Below are 19969 nucleotides of genomic sequence, written 5' to 3'. Positions count from 1 at the left end.
ACAGGATCATTACTGCTCAGTCACAAGGGCTGGCTGCTAATCTGTAAATGTAAACCCTAACCCTTTCTTGACCTTCATCTGTACAATGGGCACTGAGCAGTCCTTTCTCCAAACACTCCGCCTCTTCTTGGGCGAGCTCCTGCTGGAGGATTTCCCTCCTGTATTGCTTGCAGCCTCACAAGCCCACCAGCCCCTTGCCTTAATCTTCTTGGTGGCTCCCTACAAACACCCTGGAAGTTAAGCTAGGCTGGCATTCACAATTCTCCCCCACTGTTCAGGGGAGGAAATTAGGGGATCAGAAGCTCTACTTGCCACAGATACACTTGTTTTCTCAGCCCTCTGTTTAAGCACAAACAAAAGCCACCCCTGATTATTAATCAAGTGCTGCAGGGAGACACTATAAAGAAGCTAAAATTTACACTTCTTTTCCAAGGGCATTGTTACAAACCGCTCACTCTAAGTAGATACTGCTTGTATTTTAAAACAGCACCAAACTTCCCACAATACACTGATCTGGCGGAAAGAACAGGGACTGAACCTGACCACAGAGGGATTTCATTGGACAGCCTCAGTGAGAAGCAAGGCAGTGTTCAGGCAGGAAGACAAAGCTTCCTGTTCTCTGTAGTCACTGAATAGCATGCTACCATTGTGGTCACCAACTCTCTGTTGTTCACCAACTCATAACTGTAGAGTGTGTGTCTGTTTAAAACAATACACTCTTGGATTTTGTCATCTTTCCATCCAAATCCAAAGCACAGCCCTTATGAGGCAATCTCAGAGGGAAGGAGGAAGCTAGGATATCATCGTCCTGTATGTTTCTCTCTTTATAACAAGAAGGAAAAAAAAAAACTAGCCTAAAACATTCCATACAAGTGAAATCAGGTTCATATGCATTTCATTAATAACCTTGAAGGAGGAAAGACCCGTAATATATGCAGTCTAGGGGAGTGAAGGGAAAGAGGGAGGATAGTGCATCCTCTGCTTCTGTGCCCTATTCATTTGTGTACATTCTATCACCTTTGCCAGGAATTGAAGGCTTCTTGAGGCAGCCTTTTTCATGAAGATAACAATTCATAGTGTAAAGGAGATCTGGGTTCTGGCAGTACCAGCAGACAAAACCACAAGCTCTGGCAAGGTCTACACAGCTAGTTGTCATACAAAATGATTACACTTTATTACATTCTCATTACAAAATGAGAAGAAAGCAAAGTGTTATGTGAGTTTGAGAGGGAAGATTTCATTATAGACTAGTGGAGAGGAAGAATCAAGACAAACTTCTGCGGCGAGGGGGAGGTGACATTTGATTTAGCTTTAAAAGCTGCATGAAACTTCAACAGGAAAGGAAGAGGAGGTGACTACAGTCATGGGACACAGCATGAAGAAAGACTCAAATGTGGGCTGTGACAGGATGAAGAATAGACCAGTTTGGCTGAAGCAAAGAATACGGGGGATAAAACAATATGAAATGTGCCAGTGGCCATTTATGCCAAGACAAGGAAGAGCTTCCTTGGTATGGAAGGAGTGATTAAATGGTCAAATGGTCAAATATACACAGTGGTCGGAAGGGTGGATTAGAGGGGAGTGGGATATATAAAGTGAGAAATGAAGGAGTCAAAAGTGTTTTTGAGTATGGATAAGTAGAATTGCAAATGTATTTTTGAATATGGATAAATAAAAGAATTGCAATACCATGCAATAAGGACATCAGCAAAAGAAGCAAATTGTAGGGACCATAAGATGGGAGAGTCATAGAAGAAGAGGAGGATTTCAGGTTTATATATGTTGATTTTGAAATTCAAAAAGTAACTCAGGTAAAAATACATATAATTATATATGTTTCTAGAGCTTAGAAGAAAATTTGGGAGCAATTCACAAAGAAGGCATAGATTTAGAAGTAGGTCATTTGCTACAACCCCCTCCCTCCATTTTACAGATGAGGCAAATAAGGTTCAGCAAAGTTAAGTGAGTTGTTTAAAATCACCAGAGCCACTGTATTATGTTAAGGACCATGCTTAGGTGAAAGGGCAGGTCAATTCTCCGAGAGCCTCCACAGCTGTGAATCATAAACTTGAAGGAATTTCAAAGCAGCCTTTAATAACAAAGATGTTACTTGTGGATTGCGAATGAAATAAATTGGAGGCAGAGGGAAGAGGAGAGAGGTCAGAGAACAGCAACTGCCTCTGTCTCCTTGGATCATCATCATCCGATAGTGAAAAGTCAACAAGCATTTATTGTCTCCTATGTGCTAGGCAATTCTCTAAGCACTAGAGAACAAAGAAAAACCAAAAAAAATCACCTTTACTATCAAGAAGCTCACTGTCTAATGGGAGACAGCCTGCAAATGACGATGTACAAGCAGAATGTTTACATGGCAAATTGGAGATAATCTCAGAGAAAACGCAGTAAGATTGAGGAAAACTGGGATAGCTTTTTTTTTTTTTTTTTTTAAGAAGGTGGGACTTTGATTGAAATTTAAAAGAAGCCAGAAGATGTAGATGTGATGGGAGAGGATTCCAGACATGTGGGGACAGTCTGTGAAATTGCCTGGAGTCAAGAGTTGAAGCATCTTGTTCAAGAACAATAAGGTGGCCAATACCACTGTTAGTTTAATATGATGCTGCTGCAATAGTCAAGTTGTAACATGATGAGGGCCTGAACCAGGATGGTGATTGGCAAAGGAGAAAAGTGGATGATTTTGTGAAAGGCTGCAAAAAGGTTAAGTAAAGTGAGGATTGAAAAAAAGACAATTAGATGTAATAGATAAGAGATCATTTGACTTTGAAAAGAACAATTTCAATTGAATGATGGGTTCAGAAATCAGATCACATTGTTAAGAACATAACAGAAGGAAAGAACATGGAGGCCTTGACTGTAGATAGTCTTTTCATGACTAAATGATATGAGAAGAGATGAAATGATAACTATCAAGAATGACTGTATTAAGTGTCCACATTTTAAGTGTGGAGGAGGCACAAGTGTGTTTATAGGTAGTAGAGGCCAGTAGCCAGGGAGAAATTAAACATAGAGATCATACTGTACAAAAAACTGAGACTTGGAGGAAAGAAGACTTAGATAGGGGAGATGGAGGAAAAGGAGACAATTATCTTCTAAAATTCCAATGATTCTTTTCTGTAATGGAATAAGACTTGTCCTTGTTTGCTTCAAACATCAAAATTGGGAGCAATGAATATAAATTGCAAAAAGGAAGGTTTTAGTTCAGTGTAAGAGAATTCTGAGCATTGAAAACTATCTAAAAGTAAGATGAGTTGTGCTGGGAAGTACTGGTTTCCCACTCAAGATCTTCATGTGAAGGCTGAATGGCTTCTTGTTGGGTTTCTTATTGAGGAAATTCTGGTTTAGGTATAGACTGAATTCCTTGATTTCTAAGAATCCTTCCAACTCATGTTTTGTGATTCTGTAACCTCTACCTCCCAACAAAGAAGAAAAAGAAAACATCTTTTTTATTAAAAACAAAAGAGTATTTAAAAAAATCTTAGTAATGATAATGCCTTCTTCAATTTAGGCTAACATTTTCCAGAAACAAATTTTTTGAACTTTGTATTAAGCAATTTCTAAGCCATTTGTAGTGTGGAGAGAGAGATGTCCAAATTGACATAGTTTTTCATCCCCTCAACATGATTCTCTATCCCAAGATTTGACCCAGAAAAGAAAGTTCTTGTCACCAAATTTACTATCAAATGGTTCCAAATTAGAAACTGATGATTTTATCAGCGGAAATGACATTATATACAGGCATTAACATTTGCTTTGTCACTACACTCTAAGAACCATGGGACATTTTCGTCTGACTTGTAGGTGAAAGCTTCCACATGTATCATCTTCTCCAGTAGAGAATTCCTCCTTGAGAGCAGGAATTGTCTGTTTTCCCTTTGTATCCCCAGAATTTAGCACAATGCTTTGTGTATAATAAGCACTTAGTAAATTATTTATTTGTTCATTCATTCCGGAATCATTCTCAAGGACTGAAAAAGAATTCCTTCCAATAATAAGCTTCTTAACATGAAATTTAAGTATACATCATCAATCATTAATCATGTAATAATAAATCACAGGTAGGAAGATAATGATCCCAGCTAACATGAGAGTTAAATTTGGTTGGAAGGAAGATCCCAGCCTTTGTTCTTCCTACTTTCCCAAGGGAAAAATCTGGAGTTTTTACAGTGGAGAAATATTATTTTTTTCATATTTCTAGAAAACTAAAAAAGGAAATTGTTTAAAAATATATTTCCACAAAAGAATAATAAAGAGGACACAAATAGGATTTGCTTTCATAACTACAGTGTTGACCCCATAGTCACCTGTGAATAATCAGAGCAAGTACCATTTATAATGGATGGTTAATGAAGCAAGGAACTAAGCAAGGATTTCTTTTCAAAGTTGACTGTACTCCAATTATAGAATGAATCTCAGAGGTGGAAAGGACTCCATAGTTATATAGTCTAATTTCTACCCCACAAACTAACCCCCACTCCATCATATCTAATAAATCAGTCATTTAGCCTTTGCTATCGGTAAGACAAATCTGTAAGACAGAATTAAGAAAATATTTACAAAACTGTATCAGAAATTGGTCTTTTGTACTTGCCAAGGCTTTTCAAAAGTGCCTTATCTATTAGGCCAGGCACAATTAAAACATTTCTTCAAGCATCCCTTGCAAATGTTATATAGAAAAGACTGTATCCCTGAACTGAAACAGTCTCTTTCACATCTACACAGCTCTAACAGCTAGGAAGATTTTCCTTACAAGTCTAAATTTGATTTTTTATATCTTTCACCCCTTCTTCCAGAGGACTCAAGGAATATGAGATGTTGCTAAGAAAAAAAAAATAGAGTAAGGATAACCCAGGAATTTTGAAATTATATATTTAATAAGTACCTTCAATACCCTTGAAATAGTAAAGAAATAACTAAATTATTGATTTGAAAGCAAAAAAGAAAGCATAGAGTACTGAGTAGTTGCCAAATAAATCTCAGATTAATATGATTTAACATGATGATCTTCATGAAAAATGAATTAAATGTAGCTGAGTTCTCTAAATATAGTGAAACCCGAATTAAATTCTCAATTAAAGTAAAGTTTTAGGAGAATGAGACAAATAATAAAATAAGTTCATATCATTTTTTTCTCCCAGTAACTTAAAGGGGAATCTCAATGATCAGAATGAATTTCCTATAATCTGTATATTTAATCGTATAACCCAACAAAACTTGGTATTTTAAAATGATTCTTCAGTATCTTTATTGATAAAGGCACCAAAGTAAACTAATATATTTTAGGTCTTCATTAACAAGAATTGAAACAGAAAAGGTTTTCAGGTTGATAATGTTTTCAATGTAGTTCAAACTTAATATAAACTCATCATTCTCCAGATATTACAGTTAATTAATATTTACTTCTAAAAATTCATTTTTTAAAAATTTCATTTTGCTTATTACAAAAAACATTGTTACAGCCTCAATTTTTTTTTAGGTAGACCTTCAGTATTGCATATTATTATCTATGAATCTTTCTTTAAGGTTCCTACATATGAACTATCTCATTTTCAGGTTATTTATATCCTCTGGCATCTTGAAAAGACATTGATTTTCCTCCTTTTCATTCATTTTTCCCTTTTTAGGACATACAGCAAGTACTATACAACCTAATGGACAGATGTGCCAGCCTACACCCTCTGTTAGTGGAATTTTCCAAGAGGCCCAAAGACATGTTGAAGCAACAAAGGTATAAGTTACTCCATTTAAATGAGTATTTACTTAATACATAAATATTTACTTAATCTTTATAAGAAGTACTCTACAAAAACCCAGAAAATTAGTTTCTTCCCACAGAAAGGCTACTTCAAAGCTTAAACATATATGCAGAATACCTGGTTAAAACTTTATTCTTTTATGATATGTATGGGGAGTTATACAGTGTGAAGATATCATTTGAACTCCACAGGAAGTAAACAAGGCTATCAGTAGCCTGCTCTATGTACATATGGGCCAGAAACAAATCAATTAGTCCATACTTTGTCATAAGAGGTAGGCTGATTTGCAGAGACATGTTGCCCCATCTCTCTACATTTCGGGAACCATCATACCTATTTGATGTTAACATTTTCCTCATCCTAGAGGTGTGGTGGTCATGTGTTCATATGCTCAATTTTCCAAATTACTCAGTGTTCATTTTCTCAGATTAATAAAATTATAATTTGTTCATTTTGAGAGTATTTTAAAAGTATTTCATATATACTAAGATTACTGTGGCAGACACTCAAGGGTAAAGTAATACCAAGGCTGTGTTACTACTATGTTGTGACTGTACTGTACTTTGAGGGATAGAAGAGTAGCATTGAAATATCTGTTGGAAAGTGTCTGTTGTATCAAAACAAAATGTAACTATTTCTTTTAATAAGATCAAAACAAGAGAGTAGATCCTTATGCTAACGTGAAACCCAAGGCTATTACTACTATGTGACTATAATGTATTTTGAAGGATGGGGAAAATGGCATCTAAATATTTGTTGGGAAGCACTTGTATCGAAACAAAATGTAACTAATTTTTTTAATAAGATAAAATCAAGATAGTGGATCCCTGTGCTAAGTACTAATGGTACTAAGTGTAAATGAAAGTTCATTTTCCTCAGATGGGCAGTTCTGAAGATGAAAAGCACTCTTTTGTGACCATTTAAAGTATAATCCCATCCCTAATTATGCCTATATATGAAGCAGATTTGTCTCCCTGTTCAGAATGAGACATAGGTGAGAGAATTTGGGTGTTTCTACAAACCTATAACTACTTGGTTAAAAAAAACAAAAAAAACAAAAAACTAACCAACCAACAAACAAAAACTTCAAATAGTATGTCCTACAAACAATGGGTTACTGTAGCCTCTTAAAAGAAATGTGCCTTTTCAAGAAAAAGCAGGGAAATTTAGGTCTGCATCTTAAAAGGCCTCAGAAACCATGTAATTTAATTAACCCATATTGGGAATGGCCCAATACTTATTTAGGCATTTAAAATGAACTAATATATTTTAGAAGATCATAAGGAATATTGATTAAAATAAAAGTTAAAAATTTTAAAAAAGTTTAAAAAAATAAAATGTTAAAAAGAACATTCAAACTTAATCTGAACACATAATTCTCCAACATCCCATTTAATCAATATTTGTTCAGAATTCAAAAATTGCAACCAGAAATTAGTACATTGTCAGGTAGTCCTGGGTAAGAACACTAATGCTATACACCTTGCAGAAGTTTGAAGAAGAGTTTGAAGATCTGCTTTTTGACCCAGTTACAGGCAAAGAATTTTTGAAGAGTTGTAAGAAGTCAATGAACCTGAGCTATGAGCTTTGGAGAGAAAATTTGAGACTATTTTTTAATCCTTTGGAATTTTTACTTCTTTATTGTGAATAAATCAAGCTGATCAGTTAATCAAGTATATATTTAAGCACCTCTGGCACACCTGGCACTGCATTTAATATCTTTATTTTATAGATTTGGAAATTGAGGCAGACAGTGATTAAACCACTTGCCCAAGGTCATGAAGCTAGTAACTGAGGTAGAATTTGAATTCAGTTCTTCCTAATTCCAAGATATGCACTCTCTCCATGCTAGTATCCTTCCAGTGCCTTTCTTTTAAATTGAGCTTTTCTGATAATTATACTTTGATTTCATGCTGCATTATAATGTATCCCAAGATGATGGGACATAAATATATTTTCACAAAAAATAATATTCTCTATTGGTTTTGTCTTTGCAGAGAAAAGTACATTAATGAACTCTGACTTAAATCTAGCTATTAAGTGTAAATTAGTTGCTAATGGGTTTTGTAACATCATTTGTCTATAAGAGCTGCGTTTAACTTTAATTTTAATACTTCCCTTCTCATAATCTGATTTAAAAATAACTTTAAATAATTCTGTCAGCAGCATACCCTATAGCTCTTGTTATAATAAGTATGCTATATAATGTCACAGAACACTTTGATATTTTTTCACTTTGTCCTCTCTTTCCCTTGTTCATCTGACTATGAACTGAGACCTACCACAGAGGTTAATAGCTTGGTGGTTTATTGGGTCTTTTGCAATTTCTAAAGACTTTTGAAAACTTCTGAGATTGTTTTTGTTTGATATGCTGGCTGTTCTTTCAAGTCTGACGATTTCACCATGCTGTGTAATTTCTATTATTGTGATTTTAATGATTTCCACAGTGCTTGTTGAAGAGAATCATTTAAATGCTTAAAGCAATGAAAGAATTTGAAAATGGACACAGCTAAAAAAACTTTCCAATATCAGTTCCCAAGCTTCATGTATTAGGGTGGGAGGGAAAGTTAATTAGCTTACCCATGCAAACTAGATTAATGAAAGAAAAAAATCATAAGGTATTTTTCTTGGAAAGAGCCTAATTTGATATTCAGTGGGGAGAGGTCATTACATGATGAAAGAAAATAAAGTATCACAATTCTGTTTGGAAGAAGTGACATGGCTGAAAAGCTTAAGGAAAATTTATGTAAATATCAATCCTTATTCTACATTCCAGTGCTTGCAGATAAGAGAGTGACGCTTATTGGGACTTTAGCCATAGTTCATGCCCTGGCTTACAGTAGTAATAATAATACTTTATGCCTTTATTAGTTTTATTCTGTACACTTCTTTCTTTCATAGCTTTAGTTCATTTAATTCTTACCACAGTCTGCATGGTAGGTAGAATGGACTGTTTGATCCATTCTTCATGTGGACATTGAAAGGAAGTGACCTCCCCCAAACCACTCAGGAAATAACAGTTTAAGGATTAATAAGCAAGGCCATCCCTGGATCTGTTTCTTCATTTCCTAATCGAGGAAGTTGGACACAGTGATGTCTGAAGCCTCTTTAAGGTATAAGATGATCTTATGAACTAAAGATCATTCCTACTGTAACTACTTTTTCCAAAAGAACATAGCCAATTCACCAGCTGAAGAACAACCTAACTACAGAAGTGTTGAAGCTTCCTTATAAAGTCTACAGTCCTAGGAGACAAGCGTTTTAAAACCTTAAAGCGCTGTATAAATATGAATTACTGTTATGATTCCCAGATTTGATGGGAAGGGAAATTGAAGTAGAGATAGAAGTAGCTAGGAAAGAGGGAATGGGCTTCTTTGACTAGAAAATTGTCTTTTCCCCTAAATTCTCATAAAAGTTACTCAGAAAAGATTCTCCTTGCCATCCACTAAGCTCTAATAAAAGTAGGACATCAATGCCAGGATGAGATAAATGGGATCTGGAAGGCTCTTTGTCATCCTCATTTTAGCAGCTATTAAATGCCTACTGTGTGTAAAGTGCTATTAAATATATGAATGGAATTTGTCATCTAGAAGAGGCCAAAAATACATAGAATTGTAAAACAAAAAGCTCTTGAAGGCTATGAAGGAAAGGTCATCCATTCACTATACCCAGGAAGAATAAGCAAGAACTTCAAGGAGGAAATGGAAATTGAATTACACTTTAAAGGATGACCGGGAATTCTGAAAGGTTTATAGTGGGAAGATGGAAAGGACCCTTGTCTTCTGCACTGTTCCCCCTCTTGCTCAGGGCGAAAGCTACTCGTATCATGGTGGTCAAACTGACCACATACAAAGAAAGTGGCAAACTCAGTTTCTAGCAAGATAATTTGGCTTTTCTGATATGGGAGAATCTAGTATCCACTTAGGTTTACTTGTGTTTTACTTTAGGGACCAAAAATTATGCTGAGAGCAATTAGATAAAATTAGATAAAAGAATGAGAAAATTTCTTTTTCAATACAATCCTTTAAAGTGAGAAACAAATCCTTAAACTTGACTCCCTGAGTTCACTGTTAACTATTTGGTCAGTTAGCTCCATGCTTTTTAAAAATGGAAGCCAGAATTACAGCAGTTGTTCTGTCAAATGAGATAGTTGTACCCAGCACTGCTTGTGGCACATAGAGGGTGCTACATATTTATTCCTTTTGCCCCTATTTTATGCAAGTTGAATTTTAAATTTATATAGGGGTTTAAGATTTATAAAACACCTTCCTCATAACTATCCAGTTGGATAGGTATGTGAGTAAAATAATCTCCAGTTTATTAAGAAACTGAGTTGCAGAAAGATTTTTCACTAACCTAATGTGTATTTGGAAATCAGAAAACCAAATTCAAATTCCAGCTGTGTTCCCCAATTGAACAAGTCACTCAACTTCCCTGGGTTTCCTAATCTGGATAAAATAAATGCTGTCAGTCATCGTGGCCAAGTCCTCGGTTGGGATGGGGTGATGGCAGAGGGCAAACTAACTTCAGTGTAATTTCAGTGGCATTCCAAGAATAAAGGTAAAGTCATAGTAAATGAATTAATAAGAATTTGTCACATGTGTGCTAAGTGCTACATTCAAAATATGCTTATGTTATGTAATCTTGAGATGTTTTGATACTTATTCTGTCTGTGGAAACATAAATAATGTCTTTTTAAAGGACAAGAAGCCAGCTGTTACTAACTATGATTCACCAGCACCTCCAGCCAGTAATCTGAAGAAATCCCACCTGGTGCCGCCACCGCCACCACAACGTCGGTCTTCTGATGTGAATTCAGCGTCCCTGATGGCCCCCAAATCCATGATACCTCCCAAACCAGCACCTCAGGATGATTTTCCTTTACCACCACCCATGGCAGAGACTGAGCTCCCACCACCACCCCCAGATTTTAACGAGGAGCCTCCCAATTTTGTGCCTCCCCCACCTCCTACTATTTTTAGTGGTGATGATTTCCCCTTACCACCTCCTCCCCCACCTCCCTCATTCCAATCTACAGAACCCAATAAAACTCCCCCACCCATCACTAAAAAGCCTCCAATGCCTCCTAAAAGGTTAGAAAATCCAGGACCAGCCCCTCGGGGGGCAAGTGGAGAACAAGATTTTATGTCTGATCTGATGAAAGCTTTGCAAAAGAAAAGAGGCAACCTCTCCTGAAAAGTTTTTGAGTTTCCTGGAAGAGAAACATGACAAAATAAGTATAGCTTTTTCTGATTGTATATTTTTATCATTGTATTCTTGAGACAACTTAGTAATTGTTTTTATAAAATATTGACTTTAAAGTATAAATGATGTACATATTTTCAATCATTCAATTATTAACCTTTTAAAAATTGACTCATTGACTTGTGGCTAAACATACTTTTTTTTTCATTTTTACACTTCAGATGAATACCCTTGTTTTTTGAAATTGAACAAAATAATGCTACATGTCTCATTTATTTGATAATAGAAAAATTGCTTAAAATGTAGCATTTTATATAGTAGCACTGTCTAGAGGGCAGGAGGTAGAAATTATGGGGATGCTAATCTCATTCATCCTTGTATGAGAATTTCCTATGAGAGCTTTCTAATAATGGAACAGGCTGCAGAACTATTGTGAACTACTGTATGTCTAATAACTGAGGCTATATGGCCAAAATCAGGGATGCTTTAGATAGAATATATATATTCAGTAGAAAGGTGGACAGGATACCTTCCAGATCATAAAAGTCTATTATTCTAAATTTAAAGGTAAAAAAGCTATCTTTATGTGTATCATTCTGGAGATCTCTTAGATGAAAAGGCAGTTCTTAGCAAAAAGCTGGTCTTGGAGTCACAGAATTTTAGAATTGGTTAGGTTTTCAGTGTCCAACCTAGCCCATCAATTCATCTCACCATATAGCCAAGAGCAAACCTCTTAACCTCCTAGAATCCCAGAAAATTCTAATACTAAAAATTACAGATAAACTGAGTCTGTTTTATTGAAGGGAATTAATATACCATTGCAGAGAACTCTTAATTTAGACCAAAAAGTGAAAAAAAAAAAAGGGGGGGGGGGGGAAGAACCACAAAATATTTTATAATTTGGCCTTTAAAATAATTTTAGTTATCAATTCAATGTTATCACCAGCTCTTAATAATGCATTTCTCCATAGCAAATATTCACATTTCTCTAGTCACATTCCTAGAAAAACAAAAGAGATTTAAAAGGCAATTTATTTTATTTATTTTAGTTCACTGCCTGTTTCATTTTAGAATATACTGTGCATATCCTTGTTTTTTCATGTATGAATAACACAAAAGAGATCTGAATTTGTAAATTAACCATCACTAAAGTATTGCTCATTCTAAACTCATCACTATTCAAATATAAGAAAGATGATTATGCCTCCATTTTAGTGTATGAAAAATGAATTTTAGAAAACAAACTGCATTTCATTTTACTTCAAAGCAAACATATTAAATAGAATCTAAGTCGTTTTTTTAAAATATGGATGAAAGATTTTCAGGTTTATCAGTTTGCCTTTATAAAGTACAATTGAGGGAGATATGATTGCAGTTCAATATGTTTATTAAATTATAATTTATGAGGTCTTATTCGTTATTTTGTGAACATGTGGAGCACAAAGACAAGGATCACTAATGTATATACAAAAATTCCTTTTTAAATTTTATAAATCTATTAGAAAATTACCAGTTACCAATATCTGATTCTGTAAGGACCGGAAATCCAAGCTAATAAAATGTGTGATTTTCCAACAGATAGTGAAATAAAAATCAGGAAAACCAGTGACAAACTATTCCCCAGTTAACAAACATTCCCCCTCACACTTAACCCAAATGCAGTGAAATAAGAGCAGGTATTCACGGCACCTCCCTTTTTTACCCTGCCTGTGGCCAGATTAGACTCTAGCCACTTCCAGAGTTATAGACTGTGAGCTGAAGTGAGGTACAAGGCCCCACAAACAGCACAGTTTAGTGGAATGAACAAGAGATTTTGTGGTCTATTTATTATAGAAGATCTATTTAAATCCTGCTTCTCCTACTGAAATACTTTTGTGACTCTTGAACTATGGAGACCTCAGTTTCATTATCTGCAAAATTAGGTCAGACAACACCAGTCCCTTCTAGGTGAAAAGTGTATGTTCCTTTAACACATAAATTAGATTAGTTCATGGGTCACCTTTGTGGTCCAGGATTGCTTCCAAGCAAGTCTGTAAGAGCCCTATCAATCAGAGGTTTCTCAAGACTGAACCAGACAAACTGGCCGCTTCTTATTCATCTGAGGAAAGAGCACAAGTTGTTTTTATCCTGAATCCCTCTCAGATTTGTCTGTGGTTGTTGTTCAGTGTGTTAAGATTAACTTTTGTTGTTTTCTATGTAATTACTGAAAGAAAAACCGTATGAGTGAATGTCGCCATAGAAGTGAATCTCCTCCATTTTCTGTCAACTCCTTTCCAGTTGGCTATCACAACTCAGAAAAAGCAATACAAGGACACTCTCAAGGTCTTTCTTAAGAACTTTAGAATTGACTGCATGATAAAGGAAACACTGGCACAAGACTGCCCCACATGGCATGCCCTCATCAGAGAAGGTGCTTGCTCTCTGAGCAAAGCAGGATTGAAGTAGGTCAGAAGAAATGCGAGATAAACAAAGTTAGAGGATTTACCTCTGATGTTCACCTGATCCATTTGTGCCTGACCTGTGGCAGAGCATCCCAAGCTTATATTAATCTGATCAGCCACAGTCAGATACACTAACTTGACTCTCACATAGTAAATGTCATTTTGGTCCCCTGCAAGAATGAAGGACCACAACCAATCAATGAATGTTTTAGTCCCAGCCCTCTTTACTTCAGATAATCTATTGTCCATCTATAACCAAACGGCAAAGAGATATTCATCGTCTTAAATCAGGAAACTAATTTTTATGTATAATTCTAAAATGGCAGATGGCTAGGAAATGAGTCCTAAATTTCCCTCTAAAAACTCTTTTTATTTACTTCCACATATATGACTTTGGGATATATGTATTAACTCTGACCACTGGATACTATTATAGCTTACTATAAAAATGTAAATGTTAAACTGTTTGTTTTTAGAGTTCTGTGAATAATTTTACATATGTACATAAATTGTATTTTGTAGTCATAGGATTTTAGTGCTGGGAAATACCTCTACAATCATCTAATTTAATCACTTCATTGTATGTATGAGGGTCAGACAGGTAACAACAGAGGCAGCCCTGGAACACACTTCTCCTGACTCACAGGCTTTTGTCTTTCCTGTGTACCGTGCATGGATGGGCATGGCCTTGGCTATATGGTCAAAGGAAGTAGTATGCTGAAGGCTGTATCATCACAAGGAAATGCATCAGAAGAGAATCCATGGACCAAAGACAAGGTTGCTACCAAAATAAATTCAGAAAAGAAACCCAAGATCTGAAGCCTGGGCGTCAAGAGAGAGGAGGCAATGGAGAATAAAGCAGAAGGCAGCCCAGCTTGGACACCATGTTCCAAATGCTGTGGTCTGAACAGCTCTTGGGCACCAGCACTATCCCATCCTGCATCTCTCCTAGTATTGGGGCCTGTGTGTACAACATGCTTCCACGGAACAAAAACAAGTTGAATGTCTGCTAAATAAGTTTTATGCAAGGATAAAATATTTTCAAGGTGGAACTTAATGTTGTCTTTTTTGATGATTATCTAGAGAACTTGTGAAGAAAAATATTTTTTCAATTAAAAAATATGCTTTGATAAATGTGGAAATATGTAAAGAACAGTACATGTTTAACCTATGTTGGATTACTTGCTGTCTAGGAGAGGGTAGTGAGGGGAAGGGAAGGAGAAAAATTTGGAACACAAAGTTTTGCAAGAGTGAAAGTTTGAAAATGCATGTATTTTGAAAATAAAAGGCTATTTTAAAAATATGATTGTCTAATTTCGGTAGTTTAGTCTTCAAATTTGATTTCTGGAACCTAAAGAAATTTAAATAGAGACAAAGCCTGCAAAACACTGCTCCATTTAATGTCATTTCATAATTATTACATTAGCAATACTTTATGTAACACAAATTCCACCACAGTCTTGTTCAGCTGTCACTTAAGATTATAGTGATCCTACATAAATTCCACTCTACTTATTAGCTATTTGGATAGCATCATAAAATAAAATGTTGTCTGAAATGTGATATCTAATATTGGGTCTTGTAGAAGGAATTAGTGATATGAGACAGACACTTTTTTTTTAGCAGAAGAGATTCATAGTAACAACTGAAGTGTACAAATCTCTGAATATTCCCATATGAATAGTCCTAAAAGACCTGGAAGGCAAGGATGTCTTATACTTTGTTTTAGTAAATGAGATGATATAGAGAAAGCATTACATTTGTCATTTTTGCACTATTCTTTGCATTTTCTCATGAGGATTTGGCACAAGTTTCTAGAGAACCACATGTTAATTTGTAGTCAGGTTATCTTAAAAGTTCTTCGTTATTAAAAATATTTCAAGTGATTTGCTGGAAGGAAGCTATAATCTTTTCAAATTATGAATTAAAACACAAAGATCTGAACAATTTTCAGTAGAAGGAATTCAGGATTAAGCTTTTTTGGTTAAATGTTCATTTTTCATATGTAATAATTTATCCTTCATTATTATAAACATTTATGATTCATCAATATCAATTTCTTCTATCAGTTTCTCAGATTATATTAAAGGTCAAGTGTTTAAAAAGTATTCCAAATTAATATCAACTTTCATCAGGATGAACAGCTAACTTTGAGATCTCTTGCCCATGAAGGGGTAGGTGAAGAATATCCTGCTTTCTCTGCTGTTGACTGTTTTTGGAATGGATGCTGAAGAACTTTCTGTAAAAGACGAACCTAAAAAATGAGAACAAATAAAAGCTTCAGTGGGAGAAGGAAAAGAAATTCTAACAAGAGTTTTTCAAACTTATTTAAAAGCCTTTATGCTATTTTATTATTACATTTTAACACAAATGTAGAGGCAATATTTATCTAGCTGGACATACAATATCATTAAAAGAATGAAGTCAACCTTATTTTGTTTTAATAATAATAGCAATAACAAAAATAGCTAACCAGGCCCTGGTGCTAGGTGCTTTATAATTATTTTTACATATGATTTTAACAACCACTCTTGGAGGACAAGTAGGTACTATTTAACAGATGAGGAAAGTAAGACAGTTAAGTAACTTGCCTAGGATCACACAACTAGGAAGTGTCGTGAGATTGAATTTAAATTCAGATCTTCCTGACTAGGTGCTGTGCTCAGTGTGTATCACCTAACTTCCTAAACCCCAAATTCCCCATCATCCTCTTCTAGCTTATCACCTTGGATCTTTTTTAAATGAGTCAGAATGGATGACCTGCCAAGAGTGAATAGAGAAAAAAGGTAGCTACTTGCCTGCACTCTCCCCCAACCAACCCTTCTGAACACCTTTAAATAACGCCATTCAGTAATTCTTGGGGTAACAGAACCCACAACAGAATGGGGTGAAATAATTTTCTAGTCAAACCCTGTGGAAGGTCAATAGGAAAGACGTGGAACACCTGATGTGATTGCCTTAGCCCCAGAGGACCAGTGGCAGCCTTGAGAGCCTCTGCATGTGCAATAGAAGCAGCCACTTCTAGAGTTCTCAGCCCACAGATGGCAAGGGGATCAGAGAACTGATCAGGAGAAGAGAAAGTCTCTTCACTGGTATTGGGGCAGGACTCTGTTGCTCTGCCCATACACAGATCTGCTTTGCAGTCCCAGAAGGAGAAGAAGCACCAGCAGAGCAGAGCTTGGAACTATAGTGGAGCCAGGCAGAAAAGATGCTTGTGGTCACTCACTGCAGGGCACAGGCCAGGAGAGGAAACATACCTCTTCTTAGATCATACCACCTTGGAAGAGCTGAAAACTTATAGGTCACTAGAAGTATCTAAAAACAGCTACACAAACTTCCTGAAGCTTGGGACATTACACTCCCCACCCTAGAAACAGAGCTCTACTTTAATGAAGAGTTAAAGGCTATTACAATCTATTACAGTATAAAGAATTACAGTCTATTACACTGGGGAAATGAGCAAACAAAGAAAAACTTTCTGATTATGATGACAAAGAAGATGAAAACGTAGACTCAGAAGAAAATAACAAAGTCAGAGCTTCTATATCCAAAGCCTCCAAGAAAAATATGAATTGATCTCAGGCCATGGAAAAATTCAAGAAGGATTTTGAAAATCATATTAGAGAGATAGGGAAGAGAAATGAGTGATGCAAGAAAATCATGGAAAAACAAGTCACTTTGATGTGATTCCTTTCTTTGTAATTCCCACCCCCCACACTCCACACCCCCAGTTAATGTAATTATCCTTTAACTCACAAATCCTGGTCCTTTTGTATTCCAATAGAAAATCTGGACCTGTCCCAGCCCCCATCCAGATCTGAGCCAACTCAGGGGCTACACCCAAAAACGCCTTGAGCTAAATCTCCCATTATAAAAGAGCCACACTGGGACCCCCCTCTTTGCAGAGGTCCCAAACATGCTAACCATGTCAGGACATTCTGGCCACTGGACCCTCTGTCCAGTGCCCTTTTTATCTCTACCTTCACCTATTTCCTTAACTATGCTTTAACCTTGCTTCCAAACCCAATAATAAACCTCTTTTATCAATCTAGCTTTCCAGGCGATAAATGCCTTTATTGGAGACTCACGCTGCTACTAGACCTCATTTACCGCCATATCCTTGCACTGAATCCAAGGGGGTTGCAGGGGAGCTCTCTTTGACTCCCTGTACCCCAAACCTGCCACTAGACCTCAACTAAACCCTAATTTCATTAGGTACCCCAAATCTAGACCTCATCAACTTTAGTAAAGAAGACACCAAAAATACTGAAGAAAATGAGACTTAAAAACAGACTAAGCCAAATCATAGAAGAGATATAAAAAAAATAATGAAATGAAAAACAGAATTGGCCAAACAGAAAAAGCAGCACAAAAATTCACAGAAGAAAAACTCCTTAAAAGGTGGAATTGAGCAAATGGAAAGTAATGACTTTATGAGAAATCAAGAAACAATAAAACAAAACCAAAAGAATGAAAAAACAGAAAACCTCTGAAATATCTCAATGGAAAAATAACTGACCTGGAAAATAGATCCAACAGGGATAATTTTAAAATTATTGACTACCTGAAAGCCATAATCAAAAAGAGCCTGACTTTATATTTCAAGAAATTATACCACTGTATAAAATAGAAATTGAAAGAATCCATTGATCACTCTCCAAAAGAGATCCCAAAATGAAAACTCCCAGGAATATTACAGCCAAATTCCATAGCTCCCACATCAAGGACAAAATATTGCAACCATCCAAAAAGAAATAATTCAAGTATGGTGGACACGCAGTCAAGCTAGTACAAGAATAAGCAGCTTTTATATCAAAGGAACGGAGGGTAATGACATTCTGGAGGGCAAAGGAATTTAGGATTATAACCAAGAATAATCCATTCGTCAAAACTGAGTATAATCCTTCAGGGGGAAAATGGATTTTCAATGAAAGAGAGGCCTTTCCAGCATTCTTAATGAAAAGACCAGAATTGAATAGAAATTTTGACTCTCAAATACAAGACGAGAAGTATCAAAAGGCAAACAGGAAAGAGAAATTATAAGGGAGTTGTTAAGGCTAAATTGTTTACATTCCTACATGGGAAGATAATACCTGTAACTCATAAAAGCGTTCTCATAATTAGGGCAATTAGAAGGAATATATACAAAAAGAGGACATTGGTATGAGTTGAATGTGAAGAGTTGATATCTAAAAACACAAAATTTAGGAGAAAGAAAGAAATGCACTAGAGAAAAGAGAAAGGTAAAATGGGGCAAATTATCTCTCATAAAAGAGACAAGAAAAAGGTTTTATGATGGAGAGAAAGATGGGGGAGGTCGAGAGAGAATTAAGCTTGTTCTTACTGGAATTGGCTGAAATAGGGAATAACATACTCAATTGGATATAGAAATCTATCTTACCCTAAAAGAAAATGGAAGGGGAAGGGAGGATGGACCAGGGAAGCTGATGGTAAGAAGCAAAACACTTTTGAGGAAGAACAGGGTGAAAGGAAAGAGAAAATAGAATAAACAGAGGGGGGAAATAGAATGGAGGGAAATATAGTTAGCAATTATTACTATGAAAAAAATTTAGAGCCAAGTTTCTCTAATAAAAGTCTCATTTCTTAAAAAAAAAATAGAGAACTGGATCAAATATATAAAAATAAGAGCTATTCCTCAATTGATAAATAATCAAAAGATATGAAGTTTTTAAATGAAGTAATAATAAAACCTATCTATAGCCATATGAAAAAAAAAAGCTTTAAATCATTATTGACTGGAAAAATACAAAATTAAAACAATTCTGAGGTACTATCTCATATCTATTAGACTGGCTTATAGGACAGAAAAGAAAAATGACAAATGTTGGAGGGGACGTGGAGAAAATGAGACATTAATGCATAGTTGGTGGAGTGTAACTCGATTCAACCATTCTGTAGAGTAATTTGGAACTATACCCAAAGGGCATGGCAATAACACAATACCACTACTAAGTCTATATCCAAAAAGAAAAAGGACCTATATGTACAAAAATACTTAATACAGTTCTTTTCTAGTGGCAAAGAATTAAAAATTGAAGGAATTCCTATCGATTGGCTGAACAAGTTGTGATATGTGATTGTGATGGAATAATTACTGTGCTATAATTAGTGAGAAGGATGATATCAGAAAAACCTGGACTTACAAAAGGTGACGCAAAGTGCTATGTATCATGTCCAAAGTAATAGCAATATTATAAGATGATCCATTATGAATGACTTACATATTCTCAGTAATACAATTATCCAAGATAATTTTGAAGGACTTATAATGAAAAATGCTATCTATCTCCAGAGAAAAAGCTGATGGTAATTGAACACAGATTGAAGCATACTTTTTAAAAACTTTATTTTTCTTGAGTTTTTTTGTCTTCTTTCATAACATGTCTGATATGGAAGTATGTTCTGCATGAACACACATGTGTAACCTATATGAAATTGCTTGCCTTCTCAATAAGGGGAGTGAGGAGGGAAGAAAGGAGAGCATTTGGAACTCAAAATTTTAAAAACAAATATTATAAATTGTTTTTACAT

General features: G+C 35.5%; 2 protein-coding genes across 2 annotated transcripts in view; one reads left to right on the top strand and one right to left on the bottom strand.

The window, feature by feature from the left end:
- APBB1IP (amyloid beta precursor protein binding family B member 1 interacting protein) overlaps window positions 1-14393 on the top strand; it is a 114586-nt gene extending 100193 nt beyond the window's left edge. Inside the window, exons 13-14 of the mRNA XM_003771855.4 lie at window positions 5640-5743; window positions 10473-14393. Of these exons, the coding sequence (XP_003771903.1) occupies window positions 5640-5743; window positions 10473-10967 (599 nt within the window). The 3' untranslated portion in view covers window positions 10968-14393. The remainder of the gene's footprint in view (window positions 1-5639; window positions 5744-10472) is intronic.
- A 403-nt stretch (window positions 14394-14796) lies between these two features.
- The window catches only part of LOC100920228 (protein adenylyltransferase SelO), a 68357-nt gene continuing 63184 nt past the window's right edge, over window positions 14797-19969 (bottom strand). The window contains exon 20 of the mRNA XM_003771854.3: window positions 14797-15671. Coding sequence (XP_003771902.2) covers window positions 15549-15671 — 123 coding nt within the window. The 3' untranslated portion in view covers window positions 14797-15548. The remainder of the gene's footprint in view (window positions 15672-19969) is intronic.

Source organism: Sarcophilus harrisii, chromosome 5 (assembly GCF_902635505.1).
Source record: "Sarcophilus harrisii chromosome 5, mSarHar1.11, whole genome shotgun sequence".
NCBI lineage: Eukaryota > Metazoa > Chordata > Mammalia > Dasyuromorphia > Dasyuridae > Sarcophilus > Sarcophilus harrisii.
Note: the sequence above shows the minus strand (reverse complement) of the source record. Positions and strands in the feature narration are given on the sequence as shown.